This window comes from Telopea speciosissima, chromosome 1 (assembly GCF_018873765.1).
Source record: "Telopea speciosissima isolate NSW1024214 ecotype Mountain lineage chromosome 1, Tspe_v1, whole genome shotgun sequence".
Classification (NCBI taxonomy): Eukaryota; Viridiplantae; Streptophyta; class Magnoliopsida; order Proteales; family Proteaceae; genus Telopea; species Telopea speciosissima.
In genome coordinates this window covers 77,950,355-77,966,434 of record NC_057916.1, presented here as the reverse complement: position 1 = coordinate 77,966,434, position 16,080 = coordinate 77,950,355, and the positions used below count along the sequence as shown (strand labels likewise).

At 38.5% G+C, this 16,080-nt stretch overlaps 1 protein-coding gene across 3 annotated transcripts in view; it reads left to right on the top strand.

The window, feature by feature from the left end:
• The window catches only part of LOC122640166 (protein unc-13 homolog), a 73,249-nt gene extending 66,126 nt beyond the window's left edge, over nucleotides 1-7,123 (top strand). The window contains exons 20-26 of one of the 3 annotated variants that reach the window (XM_043833324.1): nucleotides 181-315; nucleotides 4,527-4,633; nucleotides 4,715-4,792; nucleotides 4,874-4,969; nucleotides 5,841-5,936; nucleotides 6,012-6,195; nucleotides 6,821-7,123. In XM_043833324.1, the coding sequence (XP_043689259.1) occupies nucleotides 181-315; nucleotides 4,527-4,633; nucleotides 4,715-4,792; nucleotides 4,874-4,969; nucleotides 5,841-5,936; nucleotides 6,012-6,195; nucleotides 6,821-6,984 (860 nt within the window). In that variant the 3' untranslated portion in view covers nucleotides 6,985-7,123. Of the gene's footprint in view, nucleotides 1-180; nucleotides 316-4,526; nucleotides 4,634-4,705; nucleotides 4,793-4,873; nucleotides 4,970-5,840; nucleotides 5,937-6,011; nucleotides 6,196-6,820 lie in introns of those variants that run through there. The other 2 variants (XM_043833329.1, XR_006329633.1) reach the window with 2 other exon arrangements.
• Nucleotides 7,124-16,080: the final 8,957 nt, after the last annotated feature.

The following is a 16,080-nucleotide window of genomic DNA, read 5'->3' as shown; positions in this document are numbered from 1 at the left end:
CAGGAGTTTTACATTTTTTTTGGGAATTATATGTTTCGGTATTATCTGTTGCTATGCCTGTTTGAAATATGTAACCTGGCATTTAGAATTCAGTTGATTTGAGGTTAGAAAGCAGGATCAGCGTATGAGCTTCTAATTTGAACAATTATGGCTGTCGCTATAATTATTTGTCTTATGCAGAAAGAGAACATCTTCAAAGACCTTTGACGGACGGCTTGCTAAGGTGTACTGAATCAGTTGATGAACTATTTTCTATCTTTAACAACATTAGGAGAACTATAGTTGATGCAATCAACAAATTCTGTGACTTCACTGGTGAGCTAATAAATTTGATTGCCTTTACACTTTTTTTTAAAAAAAAAAATTTCATGAGACAGATTTTCTTATAATTTTAAGGACGTCCTCTGTGGAATATACTTTCTCTCCTGCTCCTGAACTATTCTTTTGTGATTCATGTGTATTTATGTATGCATGAAATCTTTGTAATTCCTTTTTACTATAAATAAAGCTTTGGGGGGGGGGGGGGGATAGCTCAGGTATTGAGTTCTGTTTCTAAGCTGTGCCCTTATCTCTCCCATCTATTCTCTTCATAGATTCTGGTTTACTTTCTAGTCGATTTTGTTACATGGTATCAAAGCGACCAAGAAGAAGAAGAAGAAGAAGACAAAATAGGCGGTAGTGAACATGAATCGCAGTCCATAATATCATAGTAGCAACAACAATATCAAAAGCACCCATTAGCAACGAACAAAATAGGCGGTAGTGAACATGAACCGCAATCCATAGTTTCATAGCAGCAACAACAATATCAACAGTACTTCATAAAGAAGGCCAGTAGTAGGCAGTCATGTTCTCAAAGAAAGATAAAAGTGCAGCATCCAACGGCTACATCAAAAGCACTTCTCAAGGAAAAGGCAAGTAGTAAGTAGTATTCTGCTCAAACAAAGGCAGATATAGAGCCCCCAAAAAAAGGTCTTAGATTAAAACTCCAATGATAAATAGGTAGTATAGGTTACTACGGACCAGACAACATCAGGTTGTTGTAGACTAGATAAACAATATACGTTATTGCGGACCAAATAAGCAGTCTAGGTTACTACAGACTAGATGGGCAGTATAGATTATTGCGGACTAGACAACATCAGGTTGTCGTAGACCAAATAAATATGACTTCTTGTTGAATATCATCTTCAGATAAAATTGTTGCTGATGACACGAACAAATAAATAATAGTAATCTTCAGATAAAAAATAGTTTTGAGCTGATGACTTGAGCAGATAAGAGAATAATAATCTTCAATAGCAGATAAGAGAATCAGCTGGCAAGCCTTGGCCCAATGGTTAAGTTGTGCTATTGCAAACTGTTGGTTGCGGTTCAAAACTTGGAAACAGCCTCTCTTGCGAAGCAGGGTGTAAGGCTGCGTACATTTGCCCCTCCCAGACCTTGCAATAGTGGGAGCCTTGTGCACTGGGTTGCTTTTTTTAGCAGATAAGAGAATAATAATCTTCAAATACCTGCTATCGTGTTGCTACCATAGATTTACTGCTACTGCTTATCGATTCTTCTTTGCTGAAGCCCCATTGCTGCTGCTTTCATGTTGTCGATTTGCTGAATTATCTAGTGGGTTGAAGATTTATTTCAATCTCTAATGTGCTGAAGATTTCTGATTTTCTTCATCTGCTGATTGAAGAACTTCATAAGAAAATACTGCTGCTGCTACTACTGCTTGATGTTTTGCTCTTCCAAAGCCTGCATCTTCCCTTATCCTCCAATGTCCATATTTTATTTATTGTTTAACCCCTGTCAATTATGTCCCCTATGTCTCCCATGTCCCCATGTCAATCATGTCCCCCATGTCATCTGTCCCTCATGTCCCTTGGTCCATAATTCTATCATGCATTAGTTGCTTTCTTTTATTCTGTGAGTTCCCTTTTATACTCTTATCATCTTCCCGTATCCTCCAATGTCCATATTTTATAGTTCATTCCACATTTACTCTTTGGCCTTTGCTTGTGTTTCTACTTGGATTTCAACTAAATTACAGCCATGCTATCCCCTTACTTCTTTATTTGCCAATTGCCCCTTGAAAAATTCTGGTTAATTACTGTTCTGCCATTAACCCTTGATATCGCCTATTGTGTACTTGGGTGGGTCCACACCAAACCCAATTGGGTATTTTGACCCGGTTTTCGCATCACTTGGAGATTGCATGAAGTAATTACAGAATTGCCATTTGGGCTTATCTATTTGCAAATTTATTGATTTGGTGGGCCCAATTCACATCAATTTGGGATTTGAATTTCTTTGAAGGTTGGTAATTGCATGGCATTTATTTGCTACAGTGAGAGGGAGGTTGGATATTATTATTGACAATCATTTACCATGAGGGGAGATTGGAAATTATTTATTGGGATCTTACTTGCATGGAGATTTTCTACCGTGAAGGGGTGAATTGGAGACTATTTTATTGGGATCCTTTTGCAACGTTACTCTTGATTATTGGATTTTTTGTGATGCTTATCCTTTGAGATGCTGATTATTGGCGGTGTTTGTCCATGTGTAATGCTACACGTGAGGGGGAGATTGAAGGTTATTATTCTCTTATCTGCTCAAGTCATTAGCTCAAAACTATTTTTTATCTGAAGATTACTATATTTATAGACTTAAAAGTAGAAACTACAAAGTACAGTGAACAATGCATATTGCATAGACACCCAAGTACAGTGAATAATTCATATGCCATAGACACCCTAGTCTTCCATGTCCCAACAATACAATACTGTGAGTTTGTGACTGTCTACTAATATGAACTATGATGTGCTGGATCGAGTCCGCTCATGGTTCCATAGAGCCGGCGTGCATTATCTTCCGTCTGCATGACATATGAATGCCATGTCATAGTGTTCGAGTGATGTGGCAACCCCCAGTAGTGTATCCCAGTAGTATTGAGTGGTGATGTGGCAAAAAAAAAAAAGAGTCCAGGCTTTTTCCTTTTCTCCAAGTCGAAACCCACGAAACAGATGAAATGAAGTCGAAATTTCAAACTAAAATCTCGAGATTTGGTCTTTTTATATAGGGATTTGTGTCATTTCGGAGAGATGGTACAAACAGTACCAAAATTTCGATTGTCTCGGTCAAAACATTGCAAGTCCAATGTTTCGAATACAGTTTCGTCTCAACCAGGTCGAGATCTCCAAGATTTTCAAGATCTCGTCGAGTTTTTGAACTATACTTAAGTATCAATGATTCAATCTGCTGGAGAATCATTTTCTTCCCAGAGACCACAAATGATTCAGTGTTCTACCCAAAGTTACACTGCCAATGGATGTACCCCATCTTTGGGGGTTAAATTATAGGTCCCAATCTGGCATCCAACTAAAGATTTCTGGAATTCCATCTTGATCTGGCTTGCAGATAGCTTGGCTAATCAAGAATAAACACTCTCTTAGGCCTGTAAATATGCTCAAGGTTGCACCTCTAGAAGCATTCTGTGTGTGAAAGAATTACAAGATAGTATCAAATGAGACTCACTTCAATAGATATTGGGTTCCCAAGCGTTTCCAGTCTTGAGTGATTGTCTAGTGTGGAGGACCAAGGTACAAGTAAAGTGATGATTAGAATTTCTCTTTTGAATGATTGGTCTTTCAGTTTGTTATCAAAAGCGATATTGATGTCTATTTCTGTAGTCGTTCCTGTAGATATCTCATATTCCCGTGCAACACCATCCCCTGTAGAAAGGTAACTGAACACTGAAGTAACCGAAGAAGATGAGAACAGGAAAAGCAGGTATAATAGTTTTAAACTTCTCACTAGGGCAATTCTGACTTTTCCATTACAGAATAGACTGAAGCATTTCAAATTCGAAAAGCTTGGGGGCCATTCTGGATTTTGGAGCAGTTAAATGGAAAATCTTCAAAACCAGGAATTCCTTGTTAAGTTTCCCCTAATGCTTTTTCTTCATTTCATGAATCAAGACTTGCTGCCTTGAGTTGGATAGGCCCCTATATAAAGAGCTTTTACAGGGTGCACTACAGCATATAGTTACATGAATTGAAAATCAGAAGGGTCTTAGTGCTGAGAAAACACCTCAACTGGAGTTTCTTAGCTTTCCTTCCACTTAGATTTGCAAGGTGTCTATGGAAAATTAATATTTGGGCTCTGTCAATATCATCATTCAAGCTGCTCTTGAAAAGGACCCTAGAGCATATATTTTAAGTAAAGGTCATCTAAGCAGTCGCTATATACTAGTTGGGCTGGTGGTTTGTGCACTATCAATAATTTTCCCTGCCATCGTTTTTTGTTTCTTTTGTTTGTACATTTTCTTTCTCTAGGCACTACTCAACACTCTAACCTTCACAAGTACACATGTTAACCTTACTCAAAACCTATTTGATGATATTATTAATGACTTTGCAGTTGATATTATTTTTTTCAAGTTATATTTTAGCTATAATATCATATTTTCATAAGATGTTGAACTTTTGATTCATATGAAAGGCATTTACATCTGATTAATGATCTTCAAGGAGCAAGAGTTGTCTTCTGGGATCTAAGAGATACATTCCTGTTTCTTCTGTATCGAGGCAATGTTGAAAGTGCTCGATTGGAAAGTGTTCTCCCTCAACTTGATACTGTAAGCTAATGAAGTGAATGTGCCTCTCTCCCTTCCTCATTTTGAATGGGCATATATTAATCTTTTGGAGTGTGAATGCAGGCCCTTGACCAAATATGTGCTTTGATTGCTGATACTCTTAGGGATCAGATTGTTTTGAGTGTTTGCAGAGCATCACTGGTATTCTCTCACCTTCATAGTCTAATCGATTAGACTTTGACTTTTTTATGGCTCAAATTCTGCACATATTTTGTTATTCAGGAGGGCTATGTTTGGGTGTTGTTGGATGGAGGCCCTTCCCGCGTGTTCTCTGACACTGACATTCAAATGCTGCAAGAAGACCTTAACATGTTGAAGGTAAACGGAAAGCATAAAAAACCACATGCTATGGAACACTAATGTTAAGAGGTATATTTCATGTGTATTTCTGAAGATATCCAAATGATGCAAGAATGCCTAGTCTTGAACTTTTGGTATAGGGAAAACACTAAGACCACATACACAGCACCCTGGTTTGCATCTGTTGTAAGATATTGCAATTGTTTAGGTCAAATTTGGTCCTAGCTCAAATCCAGTTATTAATTTGATGAATTATGCCAACACAAACCTGGAGAAAACTGAATGGAATAGCTGTTTATTTGTGAGGCACTGATCAACAAGTTGAGATATTGGAAGCCCAACCCTGCTAAAACAGGCAGGTGGGTAAGTCTGGCCAAGAACTGCAAGCCCTTTTTAAGGTTGGTTTTCGGTTTCTATTTAAATAGTAAAGAAGTGGATTCCTGGACATGGTCAAAGAGGGCTTTTGGTTGAGACTATTGATCTGGTATGGCAAAGCCCTTTTCGAAAGGGCAGGTAGGGTCCCAGTGACTCGACGTAGTGAGTAATAGGCTCTGGTTGTTTGCCGTTCAAGAATTCTTGTTTAGGCAGTTCATACCATCCATACATAGTGTTTTGAGAGTAATAGGCTCTGGTTGTTCGCCGTTCAAGAATTCTTGTTTAGGCAGTTCATACCATCCATACATAGTGTTTTGATCTAAGATTTAAATTCTTCCATTTTTCAGCAGTAGCATATTGTTCCATGGAGTGTCCAAGCAGTGTATTGGAGGGGGGGTGTGTGTGTTGGTGTGGGTAAATGCACACAATTGTAGAGCATTACAAATGTAATATTTACAGGATTGCACCATTGCCTTAATGCTGACAAATGGACTTTTACTCTGTTATCATGTAGGATTTTTTTGTAGCAGATGGGGAAGGTCTTCCCCAATCAGTGGTCGAGAAAGAAGCAAACTTGGCTCTTCAGATCATAAAGTTATATTCCCTTGATGTATGTTGACTCATAGTAGCAATAACTATATTCAAAAACTGAAATTGTAATTCACATTCCTTTCTCTCTTTCCAGACTGAAACTGTAATTGGCATGTTGATGAGTGCGAGTGAACAAATTTCAACGGGATTGGATTGTTCAAAACCTGGCAACAGGCAATTGGAAGATGCCCACACACTACTCCGGGTATTATGCCATAAAAAGGACGAAGAAGCCTCCAAATTTTTGAAAAGGCAATATCAACTTCCCAAATCTTCAGGTGAGCATCTTTCCTACCCCGATTCCATTTATCGGTTGTTTATATTCTTGGTATATCCCTATACAATTTGAGGTGACTGAAGCATACCCAATGTTGCAAGTGCTTACTCTAATACACTCCTGGAATTTTGAGTATGCTTTTTAAGTCCTTAGAGGTTTGGGTTGAAGTTAGTGGGACTGACTCTTTTTTTCTTTCCTAGGGTTAATTTAATGTCTTAGATAGTAGCTTAGTAGCCATTTGTGTTTTTTATAAATGAGGTTTGTCCTTTTACAGTCTTTATCCATAGTCCCCATTGTTCATTTTTTTCCCCGGGAGTGGGGGGTGGGTGGGAGGAGGGAGAGCAAAAAGTTTAAAGGATCAGTTTTGAGTGCTAGGCAGATCCAAATAGATCTACAGTTTTACCCCCACCTTGGTGATTTTGCCAAATTATTTGATACATCATGGATTGGCAACCTCCATAGTTTTACTGGTTGAGTGTTATGTGCGCCTTTTTGTTTAAGATGAGTTCTTCTTTTCCATGGAGTGTTTCCAACAATCCAATCCTTGTGATCTAGCAAATATTAAAAGAATTGTTTGTATTCATACAATCTGAGCATGTAGCTTTAAATCCTGACCATCTCTGCAGAATATGACGACACTCAATTAAACGAGTCCAGTTCAATATCACCTCTCATATCAGATTTATTTAAAAGAAGTGCATCAATACATTTGACTAGCCAGAGAAGTTTCAAGTCCATTAAGAAGAAACTCAAAGAAGCCACTTCTGAAATCAAGCCAGCCGCATGGTAGACAATTATAGTCGTCTCTGGGGCACCTCAAGTTCTTGATGTAAATTTGGATGACCAGATTGTAGAAGTAATTTCAATGTGAAACACTAGTAATATGTGAGCATCAACAAAGTGTATCTGTTATTCCAGTTATTGAAGGTGGTTCATGCTCTATTAGTCCAGTCTTTGTGTTGGAGAATGCATAAAATGTTTTCTTGTAAGGTATAAACCTGTTACGGTAAAATCACTATCCAAGTAAATTAATGAGGTAACCAGATCAAAGGGGTTACCCCATCCAAATTAGCAATTGAAGTTCTGAGTGGCTGGCCCAGGATAAATCTGTATTTGCACTATGCATGGCAGGTTGGATGTGGCTGAAATTTTGTGTACAAGAAGCCCCCATGGTTTGAGCTCAGATGGAGTTGGCCAAATGGCAATACAAAGCACTGAAAAAGCTAGGATTACATGGTGCACAGACTACAAACAGGATGCATGGACATTCATGCATGGGAGGGGTGTATAAAGAGTCATATTTGAAACATGGTCAATCCAAGCCATTTCGTAGATTTCCAACGGTTGGAGTTGTTGCATCACTTTTCTATGGGACAAAAATATGTGCCCCAAACCAGAGGATTTTCCTAGACCTGTGATCCAAGAAACCTTTTTTTCTCTTTCACTTTGTTCACTCTCATATGGATACAAGGGCCTTGGATTTTGTATTCGAAAAATTTCAGGAAATCCACAGTTGCCATGGGGTTTCTTTTCTCTGAAACAAATCAGGCCAGGTTGGTTTGCTCTTTGGCTTAAATAGGCTTAAAATTAACCAATTTCGCACCGTAAGTCTGCCAAAGTTACATGCCGATAATGGTGATGATGACCTTCCACTATGTGATTGCTTTCTTTTTTCCTAATATGGCGAGATGATGATACGTGCAGGAATTAGTTTTGCAAACAGTTCCATTGTCCATGTTAGGTATACCCTTCTCTGCTTAGATCATAGATGTGGTAATTGTTAAAATCTTGTTTGTCTGAGGTTTTAGAAAGGATGAAGGCTGCCTTCCTGGCTAGACAGCGATAGAACTGTGGGTATAACAACCGGTGATATTCCCAGAACACAGGGGGAAGTGGTGCAACCATCTAGTATCAGGACAAAAGGTTTGGAAACCTGTAGAATTATGCTCACATTTCAATTTTTTTGGAGACCTTAAATCATATTCCTCCCCTTAATGTATTTGAAAAGACTAATCCCTCCACTGTCAGGACCCAAATGAGACTTTGCTAAGAGTAATGAGAGCACAGGGTTATTGTTTACTGAGGGAAGTTTCAGGTAATTTGGAGCTTCTGGATGGGTGTGTTATGTTTTTGATTCTCTGATGATCAAGCTAAATCTGTGCAAGAGTTGGGCTCGTGGTCGTCCATTCGAAGCCGAATTGGAAGGATTGTGGTTTGATCTGTAGAATTCAGTAACTTGTGTTAATCTATAGTTTTTGTATGCATTCTCGGAATACATTTTGGGTCTAGAATGCATTATGAAGCAATTTCCTTTTGGAACAAATGTGATTGAGGGAGAAAAGAAAGCCAAACTATAAGTCCTTCTAACGAAAGTCCAGCATGAGGAACCAGATGTTGCGTAGCACTCAGAAAAAGAAGACAGAAAAGCATCCAACAGTGAGAGAACCCCTCCTAAGGGTTTAAAATCCAGAATTGGGCCAAATATACCCTTACTCTAGTTTTTGGAAGGGGATCAATCGAATCGGATCAGCCAGAATCAGAATTGACTTTGGCCGATTCTATTCCCAAATTTTAAAACCCTGATCCCTCTCTTCTTATTTAGAGTCGTTTCTCATTTTCGGCTGCTTTCTAGGGTCAGACTAAGGGTGTTAATCGAATGGTTCGGTCTGAATTCCAACGGGCTGATTCGGTGTTTGGTCTAAACTAGTCCAAACCAATTCCAGCCTGATAAGATTAGGATCCATTCAATTTTGATCCAATTCGGTTTTGGGTTTGTATCGGGCTAGGCTAATGGGCTCTTATCGATTTGTTATCAGCTTGATTCGGTTTTTCATACATTATATGAAAAACTATTTTTGTTATTACTTTTTTCAGTTTTTTATCTGGTTTGGTCGGCCTAATTGCTTTCGATCTCTACCGATTTCATAAAGCCCAAACCAAAACATGCCCCGAAAAGGATTCAGTTTGATTCAGTCCAAGCGGAACCGATCTTTTGATCGGCCTGAAATTTGACACCCCTAGGCTAGACAAGATGGATACTGATGGCTTTCTATCATCACGAAAAAAAAATCTAATTCCGGTGACCTAAGGGGCTTACAGATTGTCAATAGGGGATTTTATGGAAGAGAGAAAGTGTAGGGACCTTATTTATGTGAGAGAACGTGTAATAGAATCCACACCAAGATGTGTTGATATTTTTCTCACAAAAAAAAAAAAAAAAAATTCAATTCTAGAAAATTTCTCATCTTATAGGGCACTATTCTCTGTGCCACGTGCAGCTTGCGTCCAGGCACATGGGGGTGGGTGCAATGACCAGCTTGCCCCCTGCACAGATTGCCCATGAGTCTGGACACAGGTTGCGCTACGGCATAGAGAACATTCGCCCTTCTTTTAGTTGTTAATTACCAATGTTTCAGTAGCAAATTCCTCTCTATTCCGGTCTTTCCAAGGAAAAGGATAAACTCTTTTAGTCCTTTTCTAAGGTCATAGTCTTGCGTTAAACTACTTTGTATTTCAATTACCCACAAGATTGTGAGCTTACATATTTTTTTGTAGGAAATATCCTCTGCTCAGTTGATACGGTCAATTGTTTCCTACAACGTCTACCGAGGAACCGTCTTCTATGATCCCAAGCGTCCACCACATGGTCAGATGGAGCCCAGACTTTGTGGCCAAAAGAAATAAATCACGTGTAAGTTTACTTTTCGTTTGTAGGAAATATCATTTGCACCTTTATCCACAACATGACTGGTCAAATATTTAATGGACAAATATAGACCTTAGGGTCTCCTAAATCAAGGATAAGAGTGAGTTTACTTTTCTTTTGTAGAAAATATTCTCTGCCCATTTGGTAAGGGCAGTTGTTTCTTGCATAATTTGCGAAGGAACCATTATCGACTACATTTCTGGTCAAATATTTTGCGGATAGACCCCAAGATCCCCTATTCACAAATCAAGTTTCAAGATTTGAACCAAATTCAGCCATTATCGATCCATTCGATTTTTGCTAATGCATGCAAATTTTATCTTGTTTTCAGACGACTTTTACCAAAGGTTACAAGTCAAGTTTCAACCCAAAAGGAATTAACACTGGCAAAAATGAGTTGTTTTTCTTTTTATAGGAAATATCCTGTCCATCTAGAAAGGACAATTGTTTCTTGCATATAATCCAAGTATCCACCACATGGTGGGTCAGTCAGATATGACCTAAATTTTATGGACAACTAGACTCCAAGGTCTCATACTCACAAATTAAACTTTTAACTCCCAAAAAAATAAAAAAACTCATTAAGAAAAATAATGCTTTGAAAATCCACAACTACCAAAAAGGTGAATGGACAACCAAATGAGTGAACGCTAATACATGGAGTTTATATTATTGAATTTAATCTTACCCTAAAATAAAACTTGGCACGGTCCCAATCAAGTAATCAACATCATACCTTTATGATAATATTTGAAGGACAAATACTTTCATAATAGATCTTTGTTTGACATAAGAACTATTGCTAAGAAAGGATCATGGACTTGGAATTGTATCATTAATATCATTCCTCGCCTCCATCACATGGTCCTTTGAAAAATAGGAATAGTGTTGACACTTTCTTTTGTTATGATCCTTGGCTTTCGAACCGGCTTATAGGCTCTCCTAGCTTCCATACCAAACCATGTCTCTAATGCAAAGATTAGCAATTATACTCTTTCAAACTCTTGGAATGTAAACATCCTTTCTACTTTCCTCAACCCAAATATCATTTGTGAACTTCTAAAGGTTCTGTTTTCGTCTAATCCATATCGACTAGATGGATGAATTTATTTTGGAACCTCAATATCCATCCAAAGTTTAAATTACACATTTGGAGAGTGCTACATGAAGCCATCCCAATTCAATCAATTTTGGGGGATAGATCTAGATATGCTTTGTCCTTTTTGCCATAATCATTTTGAAACAACTTGACATATTTTTTTTCTCGTGTGAGTTTGCCAAAAGAATTTGGAAATCTGATCCCTTAGACCTAAGATCCGAGTCCCTTACATGTTTCTCGAGTTGTTTAACTCTTTGTCGTCTTCCTCCACAACTTGTAAATGGATTTTTAGTGTAGTCCTTATTACATCATACTTTATTTGGAAGCATAGGAACTAGGTCGTTATGGTGAATACCTCTCCTAATCCGAAGGTGATTATGAACAAGATAAATCGATGGATCGTTGACATGTGAGTATACGATTATTTCCATTCTCTTTGGACGATCACTCATTTTTTTCCAAATCAATGTGGTACTTCTACTTGCTCCTTATTTGATGATTATATTATAAAACTAATATAATATCCCATTCTAATTTGTGTAGGACATTTTAACAATAACACATCAGGATGGGCTTATGGTCTTGGTCTTCTATATCATGGTTTTTTTTTTTTTTTTTTTGGGGGGGGGGGGTGTCTTATAGAATTGGATAATATTTTGACAAACAAATTTTTTAGGCTGAAAAGCCAAAAGCCTAAAGCCTTCTCAAACGTCTAAAAGTAGCATTTAGTTTAGGCTAGACTAATTTTCATATTTGGAATGTGTCTTAAGATTTCCAGGATATACTTTGGAAGCCATTGACACATCCATGACATTGGGCATCTTTCCATGTTTTAATGCAACTCTCTATTTACATTTCTTTAATAATTTTTTTTTTGTAATGATGATAATAAGGATATTTGCTCCATTTTCCAGAGGTTAGCAGTTAAGGCTATCTGTACCAAGTTACCATTGTCAACCTCTGAATATTGGAACAATGTATTAGCTCTTTTCTTTTAATTTAATTTAATTTTCTTCTCATAAAAAATGGAAGGAAAAATAAGGACATCATACTTTTATGGGAAAAGTTCTCTTTCAATCATGGTGAAGGGTTCACCCAAAACCGCCAAAAGTGTAAGGTTAGTATTATTTCCCTCCTAAATGCTAAGGTTCGAAATACCTTTTTAGTATTCCTTAACACCCATCCAAGCACAATGATGACCGTTGATGAAAGGATTCCTCCTTCACCATAGCTTATGAAAAACTTGATCCTCTCATGTGGGAAATTGTAAATGGGTTGTATAAAAAGCTTCTCTCCCCCAACCCCCCCCCCCCAAAAAAAAAAAAAAAACACATTTTTCCTTTGAATAGGTTTTGACCAGGCTTATAGCTCGAGTCCATATCCTCCACCCATGCGGGGTGCCACCCCACATGGTGAGAACCAACCAAACAGAATCTCTATAGCTCGAACCAGATGAGATGAAGATTCTGTTTGGTTGGTTCTTACCATATGGGGTGGCACCCCCATGTGGTTAGCTGATCCATACTCTTTTACACACGCACATACACACACAAAGAAATAGACGTTTTTGTTGTTGACTTATTCACAGTTGTACTATCAAAGTGCCTCACTCAACTCATAGCTGTTTTACGAATAATCGCTAGTTCGGTAGGTGGGAGGCATTGCCGGTTGAGTGCGTGCCCCCCAGGAGGCCAAGGGATCGACTCTCCTGGATTGAATTTTGTGCCAAAAAGACACATCTCCCCCCCTCCCCTTTTAATTGTAGATTGTGGGTATGTCTTAGCCTTCCCCCTTAGCTTGTAGTTGGCCTTAAGATAGATTCACAACAAAAAAAAAAACTCACAGCTGTTTTCCTTTTTCCTTTATTATATAACTATGGGCCTCGTCCACCAAAAAAACAAAGAAACAAAAAACTATGGGCCTCATTCGGGTCCCACACAGTCCTCCTATTGTTTCTTTTGTCTCCTATGGTTTATGTCTAATGGGGCCCAATTAATATATATCCTTTGGTACAATAACACTTTTCTTTATCACAGCAGTAATGCATGCCAACATAGACGATGTCACAGAATGCACGTCATTCCTTACATCATGATTCAATACTAAATATTGTCAATGTTAGTCTTCGTTTCTCTCTTTCCAATCAATGGAATTGTTGGGAATGTCTCCATCCAATTTATTTGTATTTACATAGCTTTGGTAGATCTTACGTTTTAATTTAAAACTGCTTACGACTAGGGAGATGGGATTGGACATTCTATCTATATAGTCATCAAGAATGGAAATTCTAGGACATAAATGTGTGAGGATATATATGGTGTGTACATTGAATTGTATTTTAACAAAAATTTTACATCTGTATTACTGTTAGTTGAATTTGAAGAAAATTCTCATCTATCGTGTACAAACGGTTCCTTGACATGAGTGGTCCTTATCGATGCTGTTACATATTCCGAGTTTTGGTGCACCGTTTGATGTCTCCTTGAATATCGGTGCACTGGGTTTGTAGTGTGTGGTTATATTCGAAAGAAATGTTCAATATAGAATGTATTAAAATCCTCTGCAGTACCGGCGGGGCGGCAGTGCACATCCAATGGCACAACAGAGGCCATGTGTGCCATGTGTGCCACCTGACCTCTGCTGTACCGTCGGATGTGCACTGCCACCCCGCTGGTATTGCAAAGGATCCTGATCCTAACACTTCCCTTATTAGGAGAATATCGAGAACTGAGAATGTCTATAATTGATTTGATGCAAATCCAGCACCGGTGGCACTTTGGTAAATTATTTGTAAAATTTTCAAAAATAATTTTATTTATTAATATTTATTTTTACAAAACATTTTTGGAAAAATGTTTTTTCAAGTCCAATCCAATATTACAGAATTTCTGAAATGGAATTTTCATTAGATTATGATTATGATAGTGCGCGCCTACCCTATAGTCTATAAAGCAATATTGCATTGTGGGAGACTGATGCGTAATGAACTACTTATTAATTTGGGAGATTCTGATTACACCTACTTGGCTATCTGTGTATTGGTAAATACCACATAGAGGATGTGGCATTGACCTGCCATGTGGCATGTTAGGTGGAATCCCAATGGGATCCTACCTCGATCTACCCTTTTGATTCAATCCACTAATGTAGCATAGGATATATGTGAGTGATATAATTTTAAGAGAAAGAGAATGCAGCTTGGTCGCACAGGGTTGGCAAAATAATCACCCCACCACTCATATTGGATGCTAGGACAGATTCTCACATTGGTCCCTTGTGTTGGTGCAGGAGCCACGCAACCAACAGACCTTGTCTCTCTCGATCTCTTTCATTTTAATTATCTTAAGGGAGAAAGAACGCCACCCAATCGTGCATCTGGGCGTGTTCCTATGCCTAAACACAGTCAGGCAAGAAATGACCTGCACACCCCTACCTTTCCATGGGTGCACGGTGGTCATTTCACGCCCGACTATGTCTGGACGTAGATACACCCCAAATGCACGACCAGGTGGCATTCCTTTTCCCTTATCTTAATTATTCAACATTTTTAGTTTTTGAGGAGTCCTAATTAACACGACATATTTTAGATGGGAGAATGAAATTAAGTGTGCGAAAAAATGTTACATAAAATATCATCATATCTCAACCAAACTGAAACTGCATGGATGTCGCTGCTACGACCTCCAGACTTGAACTGTTCTTTTGTAAAGATATATTACAACCGTCTCTCAATACAGATCTTCTACGGTGCACTGCCCTGTCCTGCCTGTGCTGCGCAAACACAAGGCGGTGCGCATTGATTGCCTTACTCCCGCTCGGGCAGGGGTAAGGTGGTTAATACACGCCACCTTGTGTCTACCCAGCACGGCAGGACTGGCAGCCCGCGCCATAGAAGATCTAGATCCTCTCCCAATTGGAGTACTTTGAGGTATTCGTCTAGCTTTTTCTCTCTTTTTTCGGGTAAATGAAGTTTCCATCAACCTATATGTGGCTTTTAAGTAAAGAAACTTGGAATTAATACTGTTCATGTCATGTCCCTTGGGTCAAGCCAGGCCATCAAAATGGGTTAGGTCGTCATTTCCGTCTTTCTATGAGAGAAACCAGACAACTGTACCGAGCGGAGAACATGAGAGGATAATGATAACTGATTTGTAAAATAATGTTTTATCGTGAGAAAATCCTCGGTCAAGCAAGAACTGAGGTCTTACAAAAAATCTAGTAATTTCCAAGAATTTTATGTTTCTCCATCTTCGCAGGTGCGAGAATGTTTCCACACTACCAAACATTTTCAAAATCTGAATCCATTTCCACCTGCTCTGAATATTCAAAAGTTTCAAACACTCAAATTTATATGACGTGGCATATAATTGTCACGTAATTCACCTCATACTAAATTCTAGTTCAAACATTGACCTCGTCAATACCGGTCTACCCACACGTTTCTCTTTTTTTAAAACAGAAATAAAGCGGGACCTAATATTCCTCTTGACTTGGCAGCACGCGCCGGCGCGTTCCACGTATTATGACGTGTCAAAATTGTCTCCGTCACCCGGTTCCACGAACCTTGCTGATGCCGTACGCACAATGATTCTTATATTTTAAAATTTTCTTTTTTTAGGTAGAAGAAAGGATTAAAATCCTCTGTAGTGCTGGTATCTGGTGGTACGTCATAGTACGGATTTGAGAGCTCGACACGTGGAAGAAGCTTTATCGAACGGTGCAAGTTCAATGCAAGACAGTTTTTCTTTTTCTTTTTTTTTGTTTTTTAATCTTCTCAAGTTCAACATCGTTAGATGTCGCATTTTCCATGTGTCGAACTCTCAAGCTAGCACTACAATGCACCGCCAATTAGGACACGGAGGAAGTAGATTTATTACACATAGGTGGAGAAGAAACAAACTCCACAATCCATGGATCAGAATTAGGCCAAACCTTCATATACGTTACGACCGTTCCAAAGTGGGAAATTCATCCGAAACCACTACTCATTCTTTCTGCTTAATTTCTTCACCTCTTCCTTCTTCCCTTCGCCTCTTGCATGTACTAGTCCAATATATAAGATAGAGCCATTGAAGACTGGC